Source organism: Pipra filicauda, unplaced genomic scaffold, assembly GCF_003945595.2.
Source record: "Pipra filicauda isolate LSUMZ 115617 unplaced genomic scaffold, ASM394559v2 scaffold272_size1030459_pilon, whole genome shotgun sequence".
Lineage (NCBI taxonomy): Eukaryota > Metazoa > Chordata > Aves > Passeriformes > Pipridae > Pipra > Pipra filicauda.
This window is the reverse complement of record NW_024104390.1, coordinates 270274-294459: the sequence shown is the minus strand read 5'-3', so window position 1 is coordinate 294459 and position 24186 is coordinate 270274. Positions and strand designations below refer to the sequence as shown.

At 51.1% G+C, this 24186-nt stretch overlaps 1 protein-coding gene across 10 annotated transcripts in view; it reads right to left on the bottom strand.

Annotated features, from left to right (window-relative positions):
- Nucleotides 1–1546: 1546 nt before the first annotated feature.
- AIFM3 (apoptosis inducing factor mitochondria associated 3) overlaps nt 1547–24186 on the bottom strand; it is a 55224-nt gene continuing 32584 nt past the window's right edge. For 5 of the 10 annotated variants that reach the window (XM_039382496.1, XM_039382499.1, XM_039382498.1 and 2 more), the window contains 16 exons: nt 23581–23625; nt 22510–22606; nt 20367–20479; nt 17699–17785; nt 17001–17092; nt 15138–15268; nt 12813–12928; nt 12400–12471; nt 12006–12069; nt 10907–11082; nt 10091–10208; nt 9069–9167; nt 8436–8511; nt 4527–4631; nt 3319–3339; nt 1547–2787 (listed from right to left, as the gene is read on the bottom strand). In XM_039382496.1, coding sequence (XP_039238430.1) covers nt 2748–2787; nt 3319–3339; nt 4527–4631; nt 8436–8511; nt 9069–9167; nt 10091–10208; nt 10907–11082; nt 12006–12069; nt 12400–12471; nt 12813–12928; nt 15138–15268; nt 17001–17092; nt 17699–17785; nt 20367–20479; nt 22510–22606; nt 23581–23625 — 1452 coding nt within the window. In that variant the 3' untranslated portion in view covers nt 1547–2747. The remainder of the gene's footprint in view (nt 2788–3318; nt 3340–4526; nt 4632–8435; nt 8512–9068; nt 9168–10090; nt 10209–10906; nt 11083–12005; nt 12070–12399; nt 12472–12812; nt 12929–15137; nt 15269–17000; nt 17093–17698; nt 17786–20366; nt 20480–22509; nt 22607–23580; nt 23626–24186) is intronic. The other 5 variants (XM_027730209.2, XM_039382501.1, XM_039382500.1 and 2 more) reach the window with 5 other exon arrangements.

The window sequence follows — 24186 nt, the reverse complement described above, 5'->3', positions numbered from 1 at the left end:
ATAAGGCATATCAGAGAAGCTGCCTCAAATAGTGGGAGTGAATGCTGCAAATGTGGTCTTTGAGGGCCAGGCACTGGCAAGGGACACAAGAAACCAAAGAAAGAGAGGATTCTTCTGCTTGATAAAGCCAAAATGAAATTGCAGAGCTCCCTGCCATATGCTGCCAAAAACAAACCATCCGGGGCTGAAAGTGTAGTAGACCAATGCCTGACTGACTGAAGTCATCGGATCATAGAAACACAGACTTGTTTGGGTTGGAAGGGACCTTTAAGACCATCTTGTTCCACCCCCTGCTGTGGGCAGGGACACCTTCCACTAGCCCAGGTTGCTCCAAGCCCCATCCAACCCAGCCTTGGACACTTCCAGGGATGGGGCAGCCACAGCTGCTCTGGCCAACCTGGGCCAGGGCCTCCCCACCCTCACAGGGAAGAATTCCTTCCCAATATCCCATCTAACCCTGCCCTCTGGCAGTGGGAAGCCATTCCCCCTTATCCTGTCACTCCAGGCTGTTGTTCATAGTCCCTCTCCAGCTTTCTTGGAACCCCTTTAGGCACTGGAAGGGGCTCTCAGGTCTCCCTGGAGCCTTCTCTTCTCCAGGTGAAATACCCCCAGCTCTCCCAGCCTGGCTCCAGAGCAGAGGGGCTCCAGCCCTCAGAGCATCTCTATGGCCTCCTCTAGACTTGCTCCAGCAGATCCATGTCCGTCCTCTGCTGAGGACCCCAGAGCTGGATGCAATACTCCAGGTGGGCTCTCACCTCAGTGGAGTAGAGGCAAAGCCCCAGGCGTGCTGTGCCCAACATATGTCTACCCAGGGGTCCTGCCAGCACATAGGGCAAGACATGGGCAGGGCAACAGGCACAGCCCAGTATCTAAGGAGCAGGAGCTGCTGGAGAGCTCACATCTGCACAGGCAAGCAGGGTGAGCAACCAAGAAGATACCTCGGCAGTCTGGTGAAAGTAACTGTGATGGGGCAATGCAGCTGGGGGTCACTAACAAGCTGCCTGTGCCCCAGCTGGATTCTCATTCCTCATGGGAACGGGCAGTTTTGTAAGAAGAGATGGAAACTTTCTGTCCTGGTATGAGAGGTTGCAAGATGTGCCTGGAGAGGTGGCAGAGAAGACAACCCAGCCTTGCCCAGCTCCAGGACAGGCTCACCACCGGGAAGCATTTGCCGAGGCACTGGACAAGGGCTCCCAGGTTCAACACCATCCCACACCACTGCAGAGTGGAAATGTCCATCTTTTGTGGATCCAGCAGACACACAATGGTCCCTGTTCATTGCTGTGTGCTGGAGCCTGCACATCCTGCCTACCTCCCCCCTGGTCATTCCGCCTGGGAAAAGCCTTGCAGTGAAACCAGAGAGACAAATCAGAGATGTGACAGACACTGGTAACATTTCTATCCAGCCAAGATCTGAAAGACTGGAAATAAATAACAGGTGAGATGGACACAGGTGGGAAGCCTCCAGAGAAGAGGTACTTGAATCCCCTGGTGAACCTGCAGAGTTGACCCAAGGTCTTGGAAGGAATCAGAAATTACCCAGATCCCAAGAATAGTATTGCTTTAATTCATAGGGGGCTAATCAAACTAAAAATATAAATCCTCTTGTTTTGGACTCAGGGTAAAACACTGACTGCTGGGGAAGGAGTCGCCCCCAGGACAAAGCACTGGAAACTCTCTGAGGAGATCCTCACCCTCCCACTCTGTTGGGTTGACAGACACAGGGCTGTGGCTGGTCAGGTCCACTCCCGAGCTGGAGACACAGCTCTTCTTCAGCAAGGGCAAGAAACAGGACAGCAGAGCACTTGCATGGTGGGCTGAGAAATGCAGCCTTGTCACTAGACGGCAAGACAGACAAGTGACAGACGATGGACGGCTCCTCCGGCTACTTTTCCTCAAGTAACGCCTCAGCAGCAGCAGCACCAATCCCATGATGTCATCAAGGAGAGACATCCCAAGGCTGGCTGGAAGGGTGGCCACCAAGACAAAGGCTGCAGCTGAGCTGCTTTCCCAGCTCTCCAGGGACTCCTGCTCCATACCCTGGGGATGGACCAAGAGCTGCAGGTGCTGGGATGGGACCAATGAGCTCCATAGCCCTCAGCATGGGCAGGGACCCACCTCTGCTGGGGGAGACTGGGCAGGACCAGCCTGGACCACACAATCACAGGCTGAACAGAGACCCCCCGGTGTGACCCCACCTCCTGGCCCACCCAGATGCCCCCTAGAGTGGGTGAGCACAGGCAGAGCCGTGGCAAACCCTGCAGCCAAGCAAGGAGGGAGCAGATGTCAGGCTCTGTGGGGATGCACATCAGAACTGTGCTGGGAGCGAAGAGAATTTGGGAAGGAGCATCATGCATGAAAGCACAGGAGCACCCAAAGGCACTCATGCTGGTTACAGAGGTGAGGGACGTGCATGGGGCAGATCCGCCTGGAGACCCTCAGCCCAATGGCAGCATCTGGAGCCACATGGCACCAATGCCCATTGCCACAGCCAAACCCCACAGTCTCTGAGGGCTGCTTTTCCAGTCCCATGGGAATTGCAATAACAGAGCCCTAGCCCAGCAAGCACCGGGGCAGAGGTGCCATGGGAGGTCCTCCTGGGAAGGTCAGTGCACAGTGTCAGGCATGGGTTCATCCAGGTCTCAAAGGGAAATGGCTGAGCCATGGGTTTCCCACCGGGTTGTGGAGCTGCTGTCCTGTCTCCCCACAGCAAGTGCAGCATCAGGACGGCACAGCCACCAGCAGTATTAGGAGCCTTTCCCTGTTAGCCAGGACATGTCTCCGGTTCTAAAAGAGGGAAAAACCAGATGGGGTGTTACTCAGCATGTGCAGCTCTCGATGCTGTCTTGGTGCTAAGTCCAGACATTGGTCATTGGTGTCCATCCCCCCACCCTGCTGTGCTGTGCCCTTCCTCTGCCCTCATTCACATGTCATTAAACTGTCCAAAAAGTCCGTGCAGATCCTCAATTCCATGTAAAACAGAGCTAAAACATTTTTGTTTTTTACTTAAACCCAGCCCTCCTGGCATTCAGCTGAAAATTCATGGAAAGCTACCAAACCCCCAGCAAAGCATGGTCCCAACCAACAGGCAGCTGCCCAGTCCCAGCAGATCTATGCCTGATGTGGCTCCTGGCACCTCCAGCCCTACCACCCAGCACAGCAGCATCGCCCCCCTGTGAGGGGGATGCAAAACATGGATGCCCACAATGTAATCAGTGTCCCAGGTGGGAATTAGGGATATGGCCCAATCAGGTGGCTGGCTGGCCCTCCTGCCAGCCCCCCACACCCAGCACACCCAGGACCCCAAATCGAACGTACTTGCCATGACGGACAAACAGCCTGAAGTTGTGAAAGCAGTAGGAGATAGAGAGAGAAAAGACATTCAGGTTTAGGTGGTCTGGTTTCCACCAGGCCCCCAAGCCTGCTTCCACTCCCCACTGGGATGCCCATGAGATACCACCTCCTTCCCAGCCAGCAACCATTTCCCAACGTACTGGGGATTACAGCACAAGAAATCCTTCCCTGTGAGGGTGGTGAGGCCTTGGCATAGGTTACCCAGAGAAGCTGTGGCTACCCCATTCCTGCAAGTGTTCAAGGCCAGGCTGGACAGGGCTTGGAGCAACCTGGTCTAGTGAAAGGTGTCCCTGCCCAAGGCAGGGGGTGGGATGGGATGGTCTTTAAGGTTCTTTCCAATCCAAACCATCCTGTGATTTTCTGAACCCTATCTCCACTAGGTGGACGTGTGACATTCTCCCCATCCCAGAGGTGCCCAGGGAGTCTGAGCTGGTTCAGACCTGCCTGGGGGCCGGGAGTGCTCCTCTCCCTGAGCTTTTGAAAAGATCTGCTTTTATTCCACATGTGGAAACATCCCTGAAACAGGAACCCACATTCCCTCAGCAGCTTTGGTTCCTACTCTAAAGTCTTCTTCCCAGCTGTTACCACCTCCCTGGCATTTGCCTTCCAGCACCCACCCTCAGCACAAAGGGCTATACTCTTTCCTCTGCAAGGTCTTAAAAACAAAGTGAATGAGAAAAATGCCCCCTGCCTATGAGCTCCACTCCAAGGAACTGGAGGCTGAGACACCACAGGCCAGCATCCTGGTACCACCAGCTCTCTGGGCTGGGTTGTGCATAGAGGGTTGAGCACAGGCTTCACACTCAGCCCCTCTCTGTAGATGCCCTTGACTGACTGGGTGCCCAGGGGCACCCCATTATCAGGCAGTGCTTCCTTGGTGATGTGCCGGTGCCCAAAGGCAGTGAGTATCCCCCTCCCATGCAATCCGTGCAAGGATTTGGGTCCTGGTGTTTAAGACAAACCCCACATGTGCAGGATGCCAGAGGAAGCTGGAGGAAGATGGGAGGCAGCACTGAGGGGGACGGAGTAAGCAGAACAGGAAGGGAGATGCAAGGATATACAGAGGGGGCAGCAGGAAAGAGCTGCCTTTGGGTGCTCAGCCCTGCCCTGCACCCCTGGCTGTGATTTGCTGCTGACCTGGCACTGCCAGTTTCCGCTATGTGTCTACTTACTCCACATCGCGCTTCCGGATGGTCCTGCCAGCAGCCAGGACCTCAGCCACCTTGGAGACGATCGGGTCGTAGTTCATGCTGGCCACAGCCACCACCTCATCGCTCCTAGGGCCGGGCAGAGCAGAGTAGTTAGGGCACCCTGGATGGCCACGGCTCCATCACCCAAAATCCAGCATGCTGGAGAGAAGCGGGAAGCAAAGAGAAACACCCACTCCAGAGCCAGGCCTGATCCCAAGGCATGAGCACCACAGGGACTGTGCTGGTGGCATGGGACAAAGGTCAGGACAGGGCTCAGAGCTGACACGGCAGGCTGGCCCCAGTGGTCCCACCAATGCTCATGTGCTGGCATAGTGAGCATCGTGAGGGTGCCTGGGGGAAAGAGGCAGCTCTGGCACCCTGGCATTTGTGGGAAAACACCACCAAAGTTGAATCTGACGGTGATAAAAACCTGGAGACCAGCAAGGATGCCTAGTGGTTGCTGCGATCCCTGTGCTGCTGCCTTCTGCCAAGGGAGTGGAGAGGCAGGTGGTCAGGATTTCCCCGTGGGACACTTGGTTGGGATGCTCCATATCCTCTTCCTGATTCCCACCTCCAAGAGGGCAGAGTGCCCACCTCTGAGCCGCTCCACAGGCACCAGGACAGAGGTGTCCAACACCAGGGTCCCATAGCCCCAGTGATGAAGTCCTCATGTATAGGGATGTCCAGGCCAACTGGCTGTTCCCCACCAGGCTCGCAACACAACCCCAAAGGTTGAGTGGGAAACCAATGAAGGAAGAGAATGTAAAAATGCTGGAAGAGCTTTGGCTAAAGGTCACAGGCAAATGAGAAAGGTTCTTCTACTTTGAGGTTTGCCAAGGTCAACCCAAGCATAAACCTTCAAAGACTGGCCCATGAGACAATTTTTGAAGAGATAACTGAATGGACAAAAAACGTGAGATCAGGGAAGGTGTGTTGTAAGATATTAAACTCTGGAGATACTGTTGAGTAAACTGAAGCATAGAAGCACCCATCAAACCAATATCTGCTCTTCAATCTGCTGCCAAAGAGCTCTGTGATTAACAGAACAAAGGACAGCCAGGGTGGGGGGATGTGTGCCTAGTTCCTAAGAAGAGGAGAGCAAAAGCCATGTTTCAGAGGACAATTCATCCCTGTGCAGCCATGGGAGTTAAAGCCATCTCTCACAGCTGTCCACAAAACCATGGGGCAGTTCCATCACAGACTGTTTTCACAAGGCTCCTATTTCTAAATCATCATGGCTAGGCTTCGTGAACGAAGATTTGGGAAAGGCTCTATCCACTATTCCTAAATAAGTTCACTGCAAATAAAGGAGAGCAAGTTTCCTGAGCATAGCCAGCTCCTACCTAGGAAACACAAAGTGGTTGGAGAGACCTATCCATCAAAACCAGGGGAAGATGTGCTGTTCCAAGGCAATGAATAACTAAGGTGTGTAAGGGAACTGAAAGGAGGACACACTCCACCAGTTGCCCACCAGCTCTGCCTCAAGCCCAGACAGTGCCCAACATGACCAGCCAGGAAGGTGGACACAGCCCAAACATTTCTGTCAGCAAGACATGGGGCAGCTGCTCCATTTACAAAATAACCCATGGGATCCTGGTGAGCCAGAGCATTCCATATCAGTGGTGGCTTTTGAACACTTTGTCAGACAGATGGGGAGCCTGTAGGAATCCCTCTTTTTCAAAAGGCCTTCAGAGGCAACAAGACTTCCCTTCCTGAACCTGGGATTTGGAGCAATCTTGGTGTGAAAGCTGAGGGAAAAGGGAGCACAGTGGATGTATCTACATTGTCTTCCTTCTTTTGCAGGGTTCAACACAACAGAAGTGGGGAACCATGAAGAAGACAGCCACAACAATTCCCTGGTCTCCAAGGTCTTAGGGGTGGGATGACATCAGTCTATTCTGGCTGAAGTGCTGCAGTGAAGGCAGTGTCCCATGGGGACATCTGCAGAGCACTGTCCTGTACAGGGACTTTCACTGACCTCTACACAGCTCTGACCAGTGAGAGATGGACAGCTTTCCTCTTCAAACTCTGGGGCAAAAAGAGCCTTATTGTGAAAGCAAATGCTGAGGATAGGCTGCAGGAGTGGGAACCACCAGTAGTTCCTGCAACAGCCAAGGAGGACCAGGAGAAGAGTCCAAACCACAGGGTGGGCACAGCAGAAGAAAGCAGAAGGAAATAGTAGGTTTGAGACTGTCCTCAGTCAAAAAGCATTAGCACCAACCAGAAGAACCACCACCAAATAAGAAAGAGGAAAAAATGCTCCAGTGGCCCCTCACAGAAGCACAAACAGGGACATTTGTGATGACAGCTGAGCAAAGCTGCAGGGGATACATTGGCTGACCCCCACCAGACGGTGCTCCTCAGTACCTCCGGCTCTCGGCGCAGAATGCCATCCTGGTACCCAAAAGACATCTCTGGGAGCCCCTCCTGGGTAGCAGAACAACACAGTGTTCAGTGGCGGACCCCCACTGCTGACCACTGGGTCCAGCTGCCCTGTGTGCCTGGGCAGACCTAGGCAGTCCCTGCCCCCTGCAGCCACCGCAGCACACAGAGCATGGGGCACAGAGCAGGGATTCCGCACCTTGCTCAAGGCGTTCCCTTTGAACAGGCCCCTCAGATGTTGAACTAAACCTGACCTTTCCTTTCTAATTAGGGTGGGGATAAAGAGCTAAATGCTCTGGTATGGAAAGGCTGCAGGAGGGGAACGTCCCCACAGCAGCTCTCCCCAGCACAGGTGGTGCCTTGGCACAAACACGCTCCTTTATGCAATTTTGGCCAAGGTGCCAGCACACTCTGAGCTGTGTCCAAGGTGCCAAGGGCCCCGGGTGCCAGCTAGAGCCCCATCCCCTGCAGCAGGTGTTTACCTGACATGTTCAGGCACCAGGAGGAGGAGGGTGAGAATCGGGGACCCATGGAGTGATACACTGAGCCCTGTGCCTCTCCAAGCCCGAGGGACACATCCAACTGCCAGGCTCCATTCTGGAGCAATGTGGCACCCTCAGGGAGGGAAGGCATGAGAGCCATTGGGGAGGGAACAGAGGGGCAGTGAGATGATCTCTGCAGAGCCACAGGTGGCTCCTGTCCCAGGCTCCCTCTTGATCCCTGCCTGGGTGCTGCTGCCGAGTAGTCTGATGGCTGAGCTGGGCAGCCCTTTGCTTCCCCGATTTCCCTCTCCCCATCCTTAATATCAGAAAGCACTTGGAAAAACCCCTTTGGCTCCGGTCATGAGGAGGTTCTATGGCCACTGTTTTCAGATTTGGATGGGACAAAGGCAAGAGAAGAATAAACAGCAGCAAATATTTTGGGGATAAATTCATGGTGCACCCAGTCTAAACACCCAACACGGCTCCAGAACAGATGAGACAACACATCCCAGCTATCAACACATCTCAGGAATGCATTCCCAGTAGGGTCCCAGTCAAGGGGAGAGGTGGGCTTCACTACAAGTGTAACAAAGTTCCTGAGCTGTTGCAAATGTTCACAGCTTGTTATAGACAGAAAAGGTTTTTGAGCTCGGTCTGTCAAACCAGAATCAGAATTGGTGATGTCTGAGCGCCCAGTCCAGCCCTGGTCACAAACCATTAACATGGTGATGAGATGGGAAGGAAATCTTTGATAGGCATTGCCACTAAAAGCCATCATCTGCTCCCCAGATTATGTGAACAGACAAAGGGCTTACATCTGGCAGAGATGCCAGGTCCAAAGACCAGTTTAACTTGTTCTACGATCAGCACATCATTTCTCCAGGGCCTTTTATTAGTGTCCCACAAGCTCAGTGTCCAGAGATGAACAAAACCAACTGACAGAAGCTCTGGTAAAACTATTTTCCAGTCTAGCAGAGCAATCTCAGATGAATGCCTGCGTAGAAAGATGGAAAAGAGAAACACCTACTTGGTATAAAATGCCACGAACTTCAGTTCATCTAAATCTCCCTGAATGACAACATCATCGAATCCTTCCGCATGGCCTGCAAAGCAGAGAAGAAGAAGTGGATTCAGCAACAATTCCTCTGTATCCAGCTCTAAGACAGGGTGTTTCACTCCAGAGCTACACGAAGAACGTCCTGTGGTGACCAAGAGACCAGCACAGGAAGATGTGGGTACCAAAAATAACAGAATCACAGGATGCTCTGGGTTGGAAGGGGCCTTAAAGACCACCTTGTTCAAACCCCTTGCCATGGGCAGGAACACCTTCCACTAGACCAGGTTGCTCCAAGCCCCATCCAACCTGGCCTGGAACACTTCCAGGGATGGGGCAACCTGTGCCAGGGTCTCACCACCCTCACAGGGAAGAATTTCTTCCCATTATCTAATCTGAATCAACCCTCCATCACGTTTAGAGAAGTGCACTTCATGGCAGACAGGTTTCAGAGAAGACACCAAACCCCTAAGAAGCCAGGCAGGGAAGCAGACCTGCGGCACAAGTCGGTGTGGAGGGTCCACAGCAAGGGACGTGGCTGTGGCTCCTCTATGCGAGGACACCTCCACCAGCACAAATGCCACAGCAGCCTCAGGAGCCCCTTACCCGCATACCGGATGCTCTTCCCAAACATAGCAGTCCACAAATATGGGACGGTGTTGATCTCTGTGCCATGGGCCAGCATGTTGAGTGCAGCGATACGGCCTGGAAGACAGCAGCAGCAGGATTGAGAAATTCCCACACCAGGGCAAGCATCATGGTCTGCCTTCAAGTCACAGCACAGCATCAACATCCCCAGTCACAGAGCACAGGGAAACCAAGAACTGCTGCTGAAAACACCCCACACAGTAACAAAGACCAAGCAGAAAGCATACGACATCGTCCAAGGATGGGCATGAACTCCTTCCCATGGTGCAGCTCCTACTCGTCACCTCCACTGGCATGAGCGATATGCCCATGAGACTCTTTTCCCCCAGCTTCTGGAACAGTGACAGGGCTGAGAGCATGCTGAGCTCCCACCCAGACAGGGATGGGATGGACAAACCCCTGGAGGCACGGTGACTGTTGGGATATGGTCCCTGCTGCAGAGGCATGTCTGGACCAGGGGGCTGTGTCCAAAGGTTGACTTGGGAGCTGTGGTTCCAAAACCTCTCACCCAGGGCACCCACCCAGAGGGAAACCTCCTCACAGGACTGTGGCCTTGAGGGCAGCTGATCACACCAGGGATTTCAGGCTGACGTGAAGGGGATTCAAGCTCTGCAACATGCTCCTGGGTCAGCCTGGCAGTGTGGGCAGCCCAGCTGGAAATCTGAGCCCGGGTTGACTTTAGGATTCGAGCTACTGAGCGCCCCCAGGCAAGGAGGCGAGCAGGCTCCTGCAGAAATGCAGATGCCAAGAAGCAGAGGGCATATCCCTGGGCACCTCTGTGCTTGTGACGAGGCACTGTTAGGCAAAGTTTGGCACAAATGCTGACAGATGAGGCATATTGGGCAGGATAAAATATACATGCTTCAAAATGTTCAATACAATCACCCAGTCTCCCTGTTGACAGTTATCTCATTCTCTCCTTAGAGGGTTTGGAAATTTCCTAGGAATCTGCAAAAGTCTCTTTTCTGCTAAGTACCTACCATGCATGTGGGCCATCTGCCAGTGGGGGACGTTCACCTTCTTGTTATTCCTCAAGGCCAACGGAAACGTGACAGCGTCTCCAGCAGCAAAGACCCCGGGGATGTTGGTCTGCATCATCTGCAGGGAACAGAGGTGTGCATTAGTGGGGTTTGTACCACACACAAACAGAAACAGAGAACTGCTCCAGAGCTGCCATGTCCCCAGGAACACACAGACAACCTCTGCTTGGCTGTGAGACCCCCACATGGGATTTCATTCAGCCTTCTTCACTTTCAAAGGAGAACACATGGGCAGGGACCTACAGTATCCCTTTTCCAGTGGGTTATCCAGTAAAAAGAGACATGGACTGGGGTCCTGGAGCCCCTCTTAGAAGTCTGGCATCTGTCAGTGTTTGCAGATAGAGCCCAGCTTATCACATGGATGAGCAATAAGCACAGGGTGGGTGGCACAGAGCCCCTGACAATGCTCCTTGCTCATGGCACACACCACCCATCAGCACAAGCAGTGGATACCTGGAAAGATGGATCTTTCTCAATTTCTTTCCCCCCAGAATATTCACACCATTCCAGGACAGCTCAGAACCAGATCCAAGCCAGAGCATTCAGGGCTGGGGTTTGCAAATCCCACACTTGCAAGGGCGGTCCCAGGTGCTCCTGATGATGCTCCCAGAATCTCAGCATCTCATAGAATATCCTGAGATGGAAGGTACCCCCAAAGATCATCGAGTCCAACTCCTGGCCCTGCACAGACCAACCCCCAGAATTTGAAAATTCCAGTTCTGCCAATCTTGACAGATAAAAAGCCATGAAAAGCACCTGTGGCAGCAGTTTGGAGTCCCCGGGAAGCTCTTCTGTGAGGAGAGGTGACCCAGTTCCTCCTGCTCTCCCTCCCACAGGGGCTGCCCCTGGGCTCACCTTGTTGACCACAATGAAGCCCTTGGAGTCGATATTGATGCCACTCTGCTTGAGGAAGCCCGTTGCTGGAACTGCACCTGTGGGAGAAAGCAAAGGCTGCAGTATCTGAGTGTCCCACAGCCCTGGGGGGCTGACCCCGAGACCAGCAGATCCCCTCGTGCCAGGACAGTCAGTCTGCCCAGGGAAAGGCATTGGCTGCCCTGAGAGCAGGGCCAGGCACCCTATGGAGACCCCACTGCATCAGCCTCTGCCTCCCGGGATCCCTGTCCTTCCCTAAGCCATCATTGTAATCTGCCCATCACCCTTTTCTAGTGCTTGGAGGTAATTTTCAATGTAATTCTCTTTTATTTTGAAAAAAAATTATATTTAAAAGGGAACCTTTGAGTTTCCAGCCAGGGCTCCCCCCAGTCTGTACCTTTGCTTCACCCTTCCTTTTCCTTTTTTAATCTTTTTTTCTCTCCAGCCTTCACAAATAAGAATGAAACTAATTCTGTGATTCTTCCACTCCACAGCATTTTTAAAAATTACAGAGATGGCAGGAAAGGGATTTTTTTTCCCCCTAAATGTAAAGGAGAAAAATACCCTCTTCTATGGGGTATTTTCTTTGATTTTATAATAATGGGGTATTCTTTTATTTTATAATAAAGGGTACATTTTTTGTTGCTGGCAGTAGCAATTAAAAAAAAAACAATTTAAAAAAGTTGAGTTTAGGGAAGCTTTAATAAAAACAACTTGAGGTGATGAAATTGCTTTGAATGTTTTTTTTTCTGGAAAACCCAAATGCATTACTATTTCCCAAATATATTTTGGGATGGAGGCTCTAGAAAGGCATTTTTTAGTTACTCAGATTCATGTGTGGCAGCCAAGCAGGGCTGGCCTATCACTGCCAGCACCCCTGGCTACCCAGCCCCAAGGAGCCCTTGCTGCCACATCCCCTCCAGCTTCTCCAGCACCAAAGAGAGCCCCCGAGCCCCCAGCTGAGCACCACACAACCCCTTACCAACACCAACAACACACACGTCGGCACGCAGGACCTTCCCACTCTTCAGCACAACCTCCTTGAGCTGCAGGAGACACGAGGTGGGGGGGGGCATCACAGTTATTTTAGGGACAAAACACCCTCTGCAGCAGCAGGAAGCCAAGCTGGCAGCTCGCCTCCTTTGTGACATGCAAGCTGACCATAAATGTTAGAAAAGCAACAGGAGGAGGGTGGGAGCAATGAAGCCACCTCACACACCACGCTGGTGCACTTTTGCTCCTGGGGAGACTAAACCCAGGAATATGAATTTCAGGGACTAGGAAAGAGGGGAGAGCAAAGCCCCAGCAGGGAATAGAACAGCAGCCCTGAGGGATGCCATAGCAGTGCTGCCGGGGAGCCCCTGCCCACACCCTACCTTCCCCTCCTGCTCCCGCAGCTCTGACACTTCTGTCTGCATGTAGAACTTCACCCTGTTGCTCTCGAACATCTGGAGGGGGGACAAGGGACAAAGCAGGGGACATCAGAACCCTGAACCACCCCTAGTCCTGGTGTCCCTGTGCCCCCAGCACTGCCCTGTCCATCCCCTGCGCTCGCCTTGACCCGCGCTGCAAAGGGAGTTGGCACCCCCACCCCTCCAACACGAGTCCAGAAGAAGGGGATCTACAGCACATGGACCATGAGAGGGAAGGCACAGCCCGCTCTGTCTACTGACTGCTGCCATCACAGCTTTGTCAATAAACGTTAAGTAAATTAATTAGTGCAATAAGTGATACAAGCAGAACCCACTCTGTTACCAACCCTCCCCTCCAGATGGAAAAGAGAGGTCACCTTCATGACAGCACGGCCAACCCTCTCCCCAAAGAACTTCTTGAAGGGGACTTCCTCCAGCTCCACCAGGGACACCGAGTGGGCCCTCTCCGCGAGGTAGGCAGCCACCTCCATCCCTGGGGAACGGAAGCAGGTCTGAGTGGCTGTGGGAACCACCCCGGCACTGTCCTGCATCCCTAGAATTCGCTGCAGCAGAGGAGCCACCTCACCCACACTGACTGGGAAGGTTGGAGTTTGCGCTACTGGGAGAACTGGGGAGGCACTAGACCTGGTCACGCAAGGGGCCACACCAATTCGGGTATTCTTCAATGTAGATTTTGAAGATCAAAGGGAGGAACTGGTCATGATGAAGCCCCAAAGTGCCCTGGTGTAGTGGGTTTCTATGGCTAGGTTTGGTAGCAGCGGGGCTACAGGGGTGGCTTCTGTCAGAAGCTGCTAGAAGCTTCCCCTGTCCATGGTGAAGCCAATGCCAGCCAACTCCAGGACGGGCTTCCTGCCGCTGGCCAAAGCCAAGCCAATCAGGAGTGATAGTAACGCCTCTGGGATAACATATTTAAGAACAGAAAGCTATTGCGCAGAAAGAATTCCAGCCAGGGAAGAGCGGAGTGAGAACATGGGAACAGCAATGCAGACCCCAAGGGCAATGCAGAAGGAGGGGCATGAGGTGCTCCAGGTGCCAGAACTGAGGCCCTGCAGCCCATGGTGCAGAGCAGGGTGAGGAAGCTGTGCCCCTGCAGCCATGGGGGAGCATCAGGGTGCAGAGACCCCCCTGCAGCCCATGGGGGACCATCGGGGTGCAGAGACACCCCTGCAGCCCCTGGAGGAGCCCACACTGAAGCAGGTGGATGCAGGAAGGAGGCTGTGACCCCATGGGAGGCCCAGGACTGAGCAGGGTCCTGGCAGGGACCTGCAGCCTGTGGAGAGGGAAGCCCACACCAGAGCAGCTTTTCCTGGGTAGGACTTCTGGCCCCTGTGGGGGACCCATGCCAGTACAGCTCATCCATGAAGGACTGCACCCCATGGAGAAGTGACCCATGGGACAGCAGTTTGGGAAGAACTGTTGCCTGAGGGATGGACTCACACCGGAGACATTCCATCAAGGAATGTCTGCCGTTGGAGGGACCCCACAGGAAGCAGGGAAAGGACTACAACCCCTCTCCCTGAACAGAAGCAGAAACAACAACTGACCATAATCTCCATTCCAATCTTCCTGCACCGTTGTGGGGGAGGAGGGAGAACATGGAAGGAAGAAGGGGTGGGGGAAAGGTGTTTTTTAAGATTATTTTACTTCTCACTCTTTTGATCTGACCCTGTTAGTAATAAATTCAATTAATATCCCCACTTTGAGTCTGTTTTGCCCATGATGGTGATCAGAGTGACATCTCCCAGCTCTTAACTCATGAATCCTTTGCTGTTTTTTTTCTCTCCTCTGTCCGGTTGCAGAAGGGAGTGAAAGAGTGGCTGTACCTGGCACCCAGCCAGGGTCAGCCCTCTACACCTGGGAAGCCATAGCACATGCAACAATGGACCTCAACCAATGGAGGCCTTCCTCCTACAGCTGGGACTCTCAGCTGCAGTCTGAAAAAAGCTCTTGGGAGTCACTGTTTTCTCTGATCAGAATGGGAGAATTTTACTGCTAGGAATTGCATGGGCACCTCCACCAAGACGTTTTCTATCTATGGGGTTTTTTTATGGAAATTAATCTTTTTGATGACCTGCAGTTTGCAACTGGCTCCCCACACCACATGCTTTTCTGTAGATCATACTGATCGAAGCATTAAAACAGGTTTATCTTTTATAAAAGAAAAAAAGAAAACAAATAATGAAAATTTAATAAATTCCCTCACTAATAAACATTTGTGTTTAAGGCTTGCAGAGCCCACTATTATTTTGTTAGAACCATGTCAACCATAAAGAAGAACCATCAAAGAAACCGTATTTCAAAAATTCACTGCTCTGCTAAAATGTAAAAGAGAAATAAACCCACAGGCCCCCACTCACCAACAAGACTCTCCTGACTGAAGTCAAATCTAGACACACCAGATTTGAAACCACCTGAGCAGTAGTACTGGCCTTGCCATGTGCTTTTCAGTCTGGGACAGCAATATCTGTGCCTCTGCAAACCCAGCCTCTTCAGAAAATCAATTTCTTCAGCAAGGAGATGTCCTCACATGCACCCAGGGCTGGAGGTTGGACTACCCCAGGTTCAGTTTGGGAGTGGGGGTTACCGCTAACTGGGCAGTAACAAACTGGGCAAGGGTTTGGGATCATCTGCAGGAAAAGGTGGAGAGCTGGGAAGCAGACACCGCCTGCGCGAGCACTCACCCAGGAAGGATGCTCCCACGATAACCACGTTCTTGCTCGTGGCCAGCTTTACCACACGGTTGGCATCTTCGGGCGTCCGGATGTTGAAAACATTTTCCATCTCCTTGCCTTTGCAGCTGAGAGCTTTGGGCCTGAAAAACACTGAGGGTGCTACAACTGCTTTTCTTGACCCCATGGTGGCTGCAGTGCCCAATCAGGACAGCAGGCACCCCTTCTGGGGCTCCAGCAGCATCCCAGACTCTTTTTTCACCTTTCTCTGGGTCGGAGACATAACACGGAATAACACAAATGCTGGTGGACAACAGTCGAGCAGGGGATGCTGGGCAGCCACCCCAGACCCCAATGTGTACCCACGGGGCCGGGGGAGCACCTTCCTGGGGCAATGCAGCACAGCACAGGACAGGCACAGCTTTACAAACCTGTGCTAAACCACTGGCATGTCCTAACATTTAATGGGAAGCTTAATGGGACACAGAAAACTCACTCTGTCCTCCAGCAGTGCTTTGGAGCCAGATATTGAAAGTTTGATAAGGTTCTGAAGATGCAGGCTCCACTCTCCATTCCTGTGGGCACATTGCTGATGCTGTATCAGCTTAATCATGCCCTCCCCAGGCACTTACTGGAACCTATCTATTTTTAAATATCTGACCCCTGCCTGACTCACATCTGGAAATGGGACAGATGATCCTAAAAAATTTAGGTACCTTAAAAAACATTTACCCAGTGTACCTGCAGCTTGTGTATGAGGATTTTGAAATTATTGCCAAAGGCTTAACGTCTTTTGAACCTAATTCAGCTTCTGGTGTACATGGCATTTTGGCTGCAGCACTGTACACCCCAATGCCACCCATTCACACCTAGTGGGGCTGTTGCTGTGACTGGCAGCACACTGGTTTTCAATGTGAGTCGCTGCTCTGGCTGTTCCGCAGCATCCCTTCCTCAGATGATAACTTATGCAGGGACTGCATTTCTCATTCTTTGTTTTATGGCTTGGTATAAGGAGCACAAGGAAGGACAGCCAGGATGCCTTATTTTCACCTTGAATTGCCAATTTTGACAAACCTCCTATTGAAAACAAACTGACCTGCTACTTTCAGGGTGCAAGGGACAATGCCAGTCTGGGGCGATGCCTGGCATCCCAGCACATCAATACCACCTTTCCTACGGCTGGACAAGGTTCAGTCCTGAAAACTCCCATGCTGGAGGCAAGGCTCCCAAAGCTGTTAGGCTTGGGCGGCAGCAACACCTTATTAGGGCTGCAACAGTGAAGTGTTAAGCTTTAATTGCTGAGAAAGATCTTAAAGGTTGGCAGGAAATGAAAGATGAAATTCAGAGGGATGTTAGGGTTGAATGTTACTGAAGAGTAAAAAGAGCAACATGGCAAAAATTACCTCTAAAAAAAAAATAGAATACTTCCACTTTGGAGGGTTTTTTGTTAAAGAAAATATGTTCAAGGTCCTAGGGCCACCATCCCTGGAAGTGTTCAAGGACAGGCTGGATGGGGCTTGGAGCAACCTGGTCTAGTGGAAGGTGTCCTTGCCCATGGCAGGGGGTTGCTACCAGATGAGCTTCAAGTTGCCTCCCAAGCCAAACCATTCTCTGATTCTATAATTTTATAAAATATGATGTAGATATATATATATGAAATAGATGATGATATATAGATATAGATGTAGATGCAGATACATACAGATATATCCAATATCTTTGGTGTTCCTTGACTTTTCCACAAACACTCTTGTAAACAAATTCAGCGTCTCAATTCACCTGCCATATTTCACTCCTTATCCCCAGGCACAATCTCTTCATATTCTCAGATAAAACAGTTTCTCTTGATCTTTAAGATTTTTGTCTGTAGCTTACATGTTTCCAGTCGCTATCAGCAGCTTGTTGTATTCCATCTTAAACCCATCTTTGAACACGGCTATCTTGCTCTTGATATCCACAGCTGCAACCTGAAATCATTCTTAAATAATGTTAAGGGATGAAATCCCAGACGTTAACCAACCTCCCAGCCCAATCAATTCATCTGTCAGGTTTTAGTCTTCCATGTTAGTTTATTAGTTTTAGTCGATTAGTTGGTTGGTTTTAGTCTGTTTGTTTTAGTCCCCCCAGGCCACAGCTTGGCCAATCCAGACCTTAAATATTCCTCATTACCTTTTCACAGATCCTTGAAGATCTCCCAATATAAATAAGATAGTGGAGAGAAATGTTTAAGCCACTGTCTCTGCTGCTTGAAGGCTGATTATCCTAATCAGAGGGCAATTGGCCACCCCAGATCCATGTGAGGGTGCTGGCAAATGGCAGGTAAGAAATTATGGCCACACCATAGTCACACCCAGGGTGTCCTTCCCACCACAGGAGCATCGCATTAACTGTGTTTTGAACAACCACAGGCAACAACCTGTGCTCTGGGGCACAGAACAGGGGGCTGGGGTAGACCCAACATTTATGCAATGGCATCCAGTGAGCCAAGAACAGAGACACATTCCCTAAATATGACCTTTGCGTACCAGTGCTTGCTGGTGACAGCCTACAGGAACACACAGGACTCTCCTTACCTGCATTTCAGTCAGGACTTCAATGTCATAGGTGCAGAAGAACTCCTTGGGGCGCAGGGCAATCTGCTCAGGGTGGGAATCCATTGACTGCAAAAAAAGAAGCCATTTTTCCATCAACTGCTGGGTGTTGAACAGCTGAGTGAAGAAGCTGCTGTTACCAACAGAAGTCAGTACTAGCCTGAAGTCAGCACTTATGGCACAGGTTAAGGGAGCAGTTCTACAGGCTGGAATTAAAGCCTCTTCAAGTAAAAGTTGTTACGAGAGGCCGATCTGGGCTCTGGTTCCTTCTCTGCTGCCTCGGTGTGGGGCTGCTACTGACCAGTTGAGGCAGTAAGTGCTTTTGAGAGTTGGCAAAGCAGCCATAACTGCAGCTCCTCACAGCACAAACAGGTTCACAGGAGCCTCATTTTATAAGGGTGGTAAAACGCTGGCATAGGTTGCCCAGAGAAGCTGTGGCTGCCCCATCCGTGGAAGTGTCCAAGGCCAGGCTGACGGGACTTGGAGCAACGTGGTCTAGTACAAGGTGTCCCTGCCCATGGCAGGGGGATGGACCAGATGACCTTCAAAAGTCCCTTTCAACCCAAACCACTCTATGATTACTTGGAAAACAATCAGTTACCAGGGGAAAGGGAAGGTAGAAGAGCAATAAGAACATGCAACATTAACATACAAGGACACACTTTCAAAAGCACCCAAGTAACACTGCACAAGTTCCCTCAAAAGCTGAAGCAGGGCACGGGCCTGTATCTGCTCATCTTCAGCTGTAAGAGCTTCTTGCTTTTCCCAGCCTTCCCTGATCACTGGGGTGAGATGTACATTATCTTTACATGCAGGGTTGAGCCCAAGTTCATCTGCCCTGCTGACTCTGTGGAGACAAGCTCAGACTTAGGCTGAGGACAAGCTGAGCATCAAGTGACCTGCTGGCTGTGCAGGCTGCTCCCTGCTCCAGTGTACCCCTCCTTGCCTGCAGCGTACCAGGAACAGTCAAGCCCTGCAATTTATCACACAGCACTGAGCTGCAGCATCTACCTGTGCCAAACAGGCATGACATTTGGCCTTGACCTAGGAGGGATAAGGGATGCAGGAATCAAGGGCTTTCCCATCTGTCTACGGGGATGGATGTGCAAGATTCTTATCCCCAGAGGTGGCTTGGTCAGGGGCTGGGATGAGCCTCTGACTTCAGTCAATGCTCTGCTGAGGAGAGACCTGCATTGAAGAACTCGAGGCAGGGGCAGGGTCATACACGTTTTACTGCAAATTCTTTAAATACTCCATGTTTACAGAGAGGAATACCCAACCCCATTGTGCCAGGAAGGGCAACATAGAGCAGTGCACTACCACCATAGGTTTTGCTGCTGCCTGGTGCTCTGGAGATGGCAACAGAGACATGGCAACACACCAGGGAGGTGGTCACGGTCCAAAGGGACAAAGAGGAACAGTTCGGCAGGACCTGGGGACAGACTGATAACAAGCTTTCGGCAGGGCAGAGGAAGGGCAGTGCTGCAGTTTCAGGGAGTAAGAAGTCTGCTGCTTACAGCATTGTGCGCTCCTCCTGCAGTAACTCTGTACATGATTAGTCCCACTCGCAAAAGGATTAAGAAAAATCCCATTTTTCTCCTAGCCTGTTCCCAAAAATTCAGCTTTCTCTTCCATGGGTTTTGTGCACCTTCTAAAAGCAACTACAGCCAGAGGTGTTTAGCGGAGAGTTTAACAGATCATGTACAACACCTTTGGCATGTGAAATGTTCTTACTATTTAAGAGAGAGAAGAAAAGCCAGTCTAAGACTCACATGTGGGGATAAGTGTTTGGGAGAGCTGCCTGGCTGGGACAGGGACTCCAAGATTCTCTGAGCTCCCCAGCACAACCTCTGTGACTCTTAGATGCAGGTTTCAGCCAGCTGCTCCTCACCGCAGGTGGGAATTACCCAAGCACAGAAATAGCCTGAATGCTCCCAAAAAAGCCATGCGCATGTTTGCCTTTCTTTAAAAATCCCTTTTTTTTGCTTCTGGAAGCAGAGTTAGATGCTGTGATTGTAGAGTACCATCCCCCATGGATGATTGAGAATCATCATAATTATGGTATGGAGCATCCCTGGGCAGCAAGAACCATGCACTCATAAAAAAACATGGTAAACAACACCATTTTTCCACATGCCTCATTTCATTGCCTTTAAGATTTTGATCCAGACACACATTAAGATCTACCCAGGTAGAAGCTGGCTAAGACAGTTACTGCTAGACCTGTGAAGAATCATATAAATCCTTGAGTGGCTTGGCTTGGAAGGGACATTAAAGCTCACCTCATTCCAATCTGCAGGGACACCTTCCACCAGACCAGGTTGCTCCAATCCCCATCCAACCTGGCCTTGGACACTTCCAGGGATGAGGCAGCCACAGCTTCTCTGGGCAGCCTGTGCCAGGGCCTCACCACCCTCACAGGGAAGAACGCCCTTGTTTCTGTGCTGGAGTGCTCGTAGTTCAGAGTTTGAACAACTCCTTTTTTGCGTTTCATATTTCAGTCACAAACAGGAAAGAAAATTCAAGGAAAACAGAGAAATTATGAATAAGGAGAGAGAACCATGCTGCTGCAATGAATAACAGTGGGGAAAGGTCCTAGAGCAAACCTTAAAACTGGGGAGGAATATGGCATACCCAGAGTGATACAAACCTTACTGAGCTTTGGTCTGTCGTAGGGCAAGTGTCTGTCCATTGTGCACATCACAATCCGGTCAGAGAAACCTTCCTGGCGCAAGGTCTCTGCACAGACCAGCCCAGCTGCCCCTAAGGGAGAAGGAGACCAACGACAGCCATGTGTATGGGGCATTGGCAGATCTGAGCCCTTTACTGCTAAACCTGCCAGGGCTGAGTCCAAAATCACCATCTCCACCAGCCCTGGCCTCACTTCACTGCCCTTCCTAAGTTGAACAGCTCACACAGGAAGCTGGTCAGGGCGGATGCAGCAGGCAAGAGAAGGGACCCTCTGTCTAAGAAGTGTGCCATTAATCCTCTTGTCTGTCCCTAAAGTGTCACGAAACCACAAAGACCACACCTGAGGAGTGCTGCTAATGCCTACACACCTCTCACAAGCTCCAGGGCAGAAGCAGCTGCTCAGACCCTTGGACTTCTTTAGTCGGAGAAGGGTCTGCACACCCAGCTCCTGGTAAATTTATGGTCAAGCATGGAGGGCAGAGAGCCCTCCCTTCTCCACAGCCAAACTGTTGGTTGTGTGACTCACTGTAGAGCATTTCCCATGCTATTTCTTTAAGGGTTTTTTGTTGGCTTGTTTCAATCACAGAAAAAAAAGGGCTAAATCAAACAAAAAGCTTCCTAGGGGCATGCTGTTCCTCTGCATCCAGGCAGCCTGATGGGAACATCCCTTCTTCCTTGGCCTAATTGTGAGACTGGAGAGCTCAGGTGAGAAGTCTTGAGTCTCTTCTCAGCCAAGGAAGCCTTGCTTGATAATAAGTGTTTCTAGGGACATGATTTCTGTAACGCCAAAGAGATGGACCTGGACAGTATCATGGTTTGGTCCCTCAACAAGATACTCCCATTGATGGAGGCAGGGGACAGTAGAAGAAGAGACAGGTGGGTGGACATCCTGTGCATGAAGCCAGGAGCAAGCTGAGCCAGAGCTGATGCTGCACTGATGCCAGGATGACCCTCACATGAGCAAGGGGCCGCAGTCGATTGCCCTCAGCTCTGCTGGGCATGGCTGGATCTTGGCCCTTGCTGCAGGGCTGGATGGCATTCTCTTACCAACACTCCTCACAACCCCAGATTTGAAATCACCTTTCCCGTCCACCAAAACAGACTTTGGTCCTTAACAGACCTGTAAATATAGCTGGTAAAGCCTGAGAAAGTTCCTTCAGCAGTGGCTAATGTTGCCTGTGGAGTGACTTCACTGAGATTGTGATGACTGTCCAGTCCTGCCACACGCCAGGACATTCCAGCTGACCTCAGGGAGCAGCATATACTTTACACCCCAGCTTTCAGGCAACAAGGGCACAAGGAAGGGAAAAATGTCACCCAGCAGCGACAGAAAAGCCAGTTAGGCTGGTTTTCCCCTTTGCTCAGGCTGTGAGATGCAACTTAGACGATCCTAATTTCTACAGCTTGGATCTGGTGACCTGGGGGCTATAATCCATTAAGAACAACACCCATGTGCCAGGAGCAGCCATTCCCTCGCAGTCCCAGGTCCAGCACCCTCCATTTCACCACAGTGTGGTCAAGCCTTGGCATCTAATTCAATCCAGAAATTCAGTAGATGGGCTTCACCCCATCAGGCTTTCTAAAAAAATGGCAATACACAAATGAAGATGGGACAAGAGAAAACAAAAAACAGATTGGTAGATTTGCTATTTTGGCAGGGATTTGATATTTGTTGAGAAAGTGGAAGAATTTATCTTCAGAGAAGCACCTTGAGGTGAGAACTTTGGAGCTGTAATCGGATGAGACAGTGATGTACAAGGTCCAAGAGAAAAAAGTGTATCCACATTACAGGGACACCTGAGAGGACTTTACACTCATTAGCTGTGGAAATCTGGGGTTGCTGATGTACTTGGGAAGGGTGTAGCAGGAAGAGGGTTCAGGGTACCCACTCCAAAGGACAGCAACAAAGCTCCACAGACGGGAGCACAGGGCACCTTTGGATCATTAGCATGTAGGACAAAAAGGCTCAGGAAGACCCTCTAGTCTGACCCTTTGCACAGGAGGGACGCAGGAGGGGGTGACACAGCACACAGACACTCTGCTCCCTGCACCCCTGCTGGGAAGGAGACACACATGGTGGTCCCAGCACTAGCCATCCTTACCTGCACCGATGATCAGCACGTTGGTACTGCTCAGGTTGTAGTTGCTCAAAGAGATGCACTTTGCCATCATCTTTGTCCTCTTCTGTGTCTGAAGAGCCTGTGCCACCACCAAAAAGGAAAGCCATTATCTTTACTCAACATTAACCTGGGCAGGCAGGCAGGGATGGGGACAACTGCAGTAGTGTCATAAACCAGCTTGGATAGGAAGGGAACAACTGGGTCCTTGTACTGAACAAGGACTCAAACCCCTGCTCATCCAAATACCATTCCAATGTCCGGTGTACTACCCTTTACAAGTTACTAAATTAAAATAAATCCACCATCTTCTGCAAATCCATCCAATCCGTTTCTGAAAGGGCAGGTGAACTCTCACCCCACAGAGCTGGGAGGAGAGGGGGAATAGAAAAAGCAGTCCAGGTGTGTTCTTGTGCAATTCTGCACCAAGAGATGAAGTGAGAATGAAGAAGTTCTATCAGGAATTTTATCCTGCACCTGAGCAGAGCTTGTATACCTGATATCCAAAGCTGATGGACTTGTCCAATCCCCCAGATTGGACCCTGTAAGGGTCCATCAGGCTCTGAGCCACTGGATCTGCACATATACACATGCAAATGAGCACCAAAAGAAGGCTTTTCATGGAAAGAAAGATTGCAGTGGCCTGAATGGGCTTCATTCTGCATCCTGTCAGGGGATGAGAGCCCTCTCTGCCCACACACCAGATTTCTCCCTAGCAGGAGCTGATGTCTGGGCTCAAGAGGGAGCACAGGTAGCCTTTGGCATCACTATGCCACATTCAGACAAGGCCCAAAGGCTGGTGGAAGAGGCCTGTTTCCACGGGCAAACTAAATTAAAAGTTACTCTGAGCTTAAGGAAACATAGGACAAGTTCAGGACAAACACCCGAAAGATCTGAAACCTTTGGTTCACCCATGCTAGATACTCACACATCCCTCTGCCCAGGCATGGCTTTCCTGCCACAGGACCAAAGGAAAAGCATTTCCCCCACCCCCATGCACATAGAGCAAAACCCAAAAGCATCAGCCTTGGTTTTGGGATGTCAGTGGCCCATTACCTGCTTGCTTGCTCGGATGTACACCTTCTCCTTCTCAATCTTCACCTGAGGGTGACAGAACAGCAGCAGTTTGCAGGACAGTGAGGGCTCCCTCTGGGCAACAGCTAACAAATGGAGCAGCAATGGCAGCAGGTTGCCTGCAAGAGCAGCTCAGGCCATAGCAGGGCTCATCCCAGCTCAAGGTTGTGGGATGTCTCCTGTCTCGTACCAACCATGCACTGATGCTCAGTGTACAACTTAATTTCTATCCCAGGCTTACTTATGGTTTCTCATTCCCAGCCCACTCCTACTCGAGACTGGGTACCTACTCCCCCAGGGTCGCAGGAGGTGTCTGATGCCCATGGGTGGGTGCAAGGGAGGAAGAAGCTAGGTGAAGGTGCTGCTCTCCACTACCCACACCAGCACATCCTTGGAAAACATTCGCTCCATGCCATAAAGAACATTGCTTATCCCAAAACAAAGAGACATTTTGTGGGTGACACTAATCTGAGTGGTGTGGTTGATGCTCTAGAGGGAAGGGATCCATCCAGTGGGACCTGGGCAGGCTGGAGAAGTGACCCCATGGGAACCTCATGAGGTTCAACAAGGCCAAATACTTGCTGCATG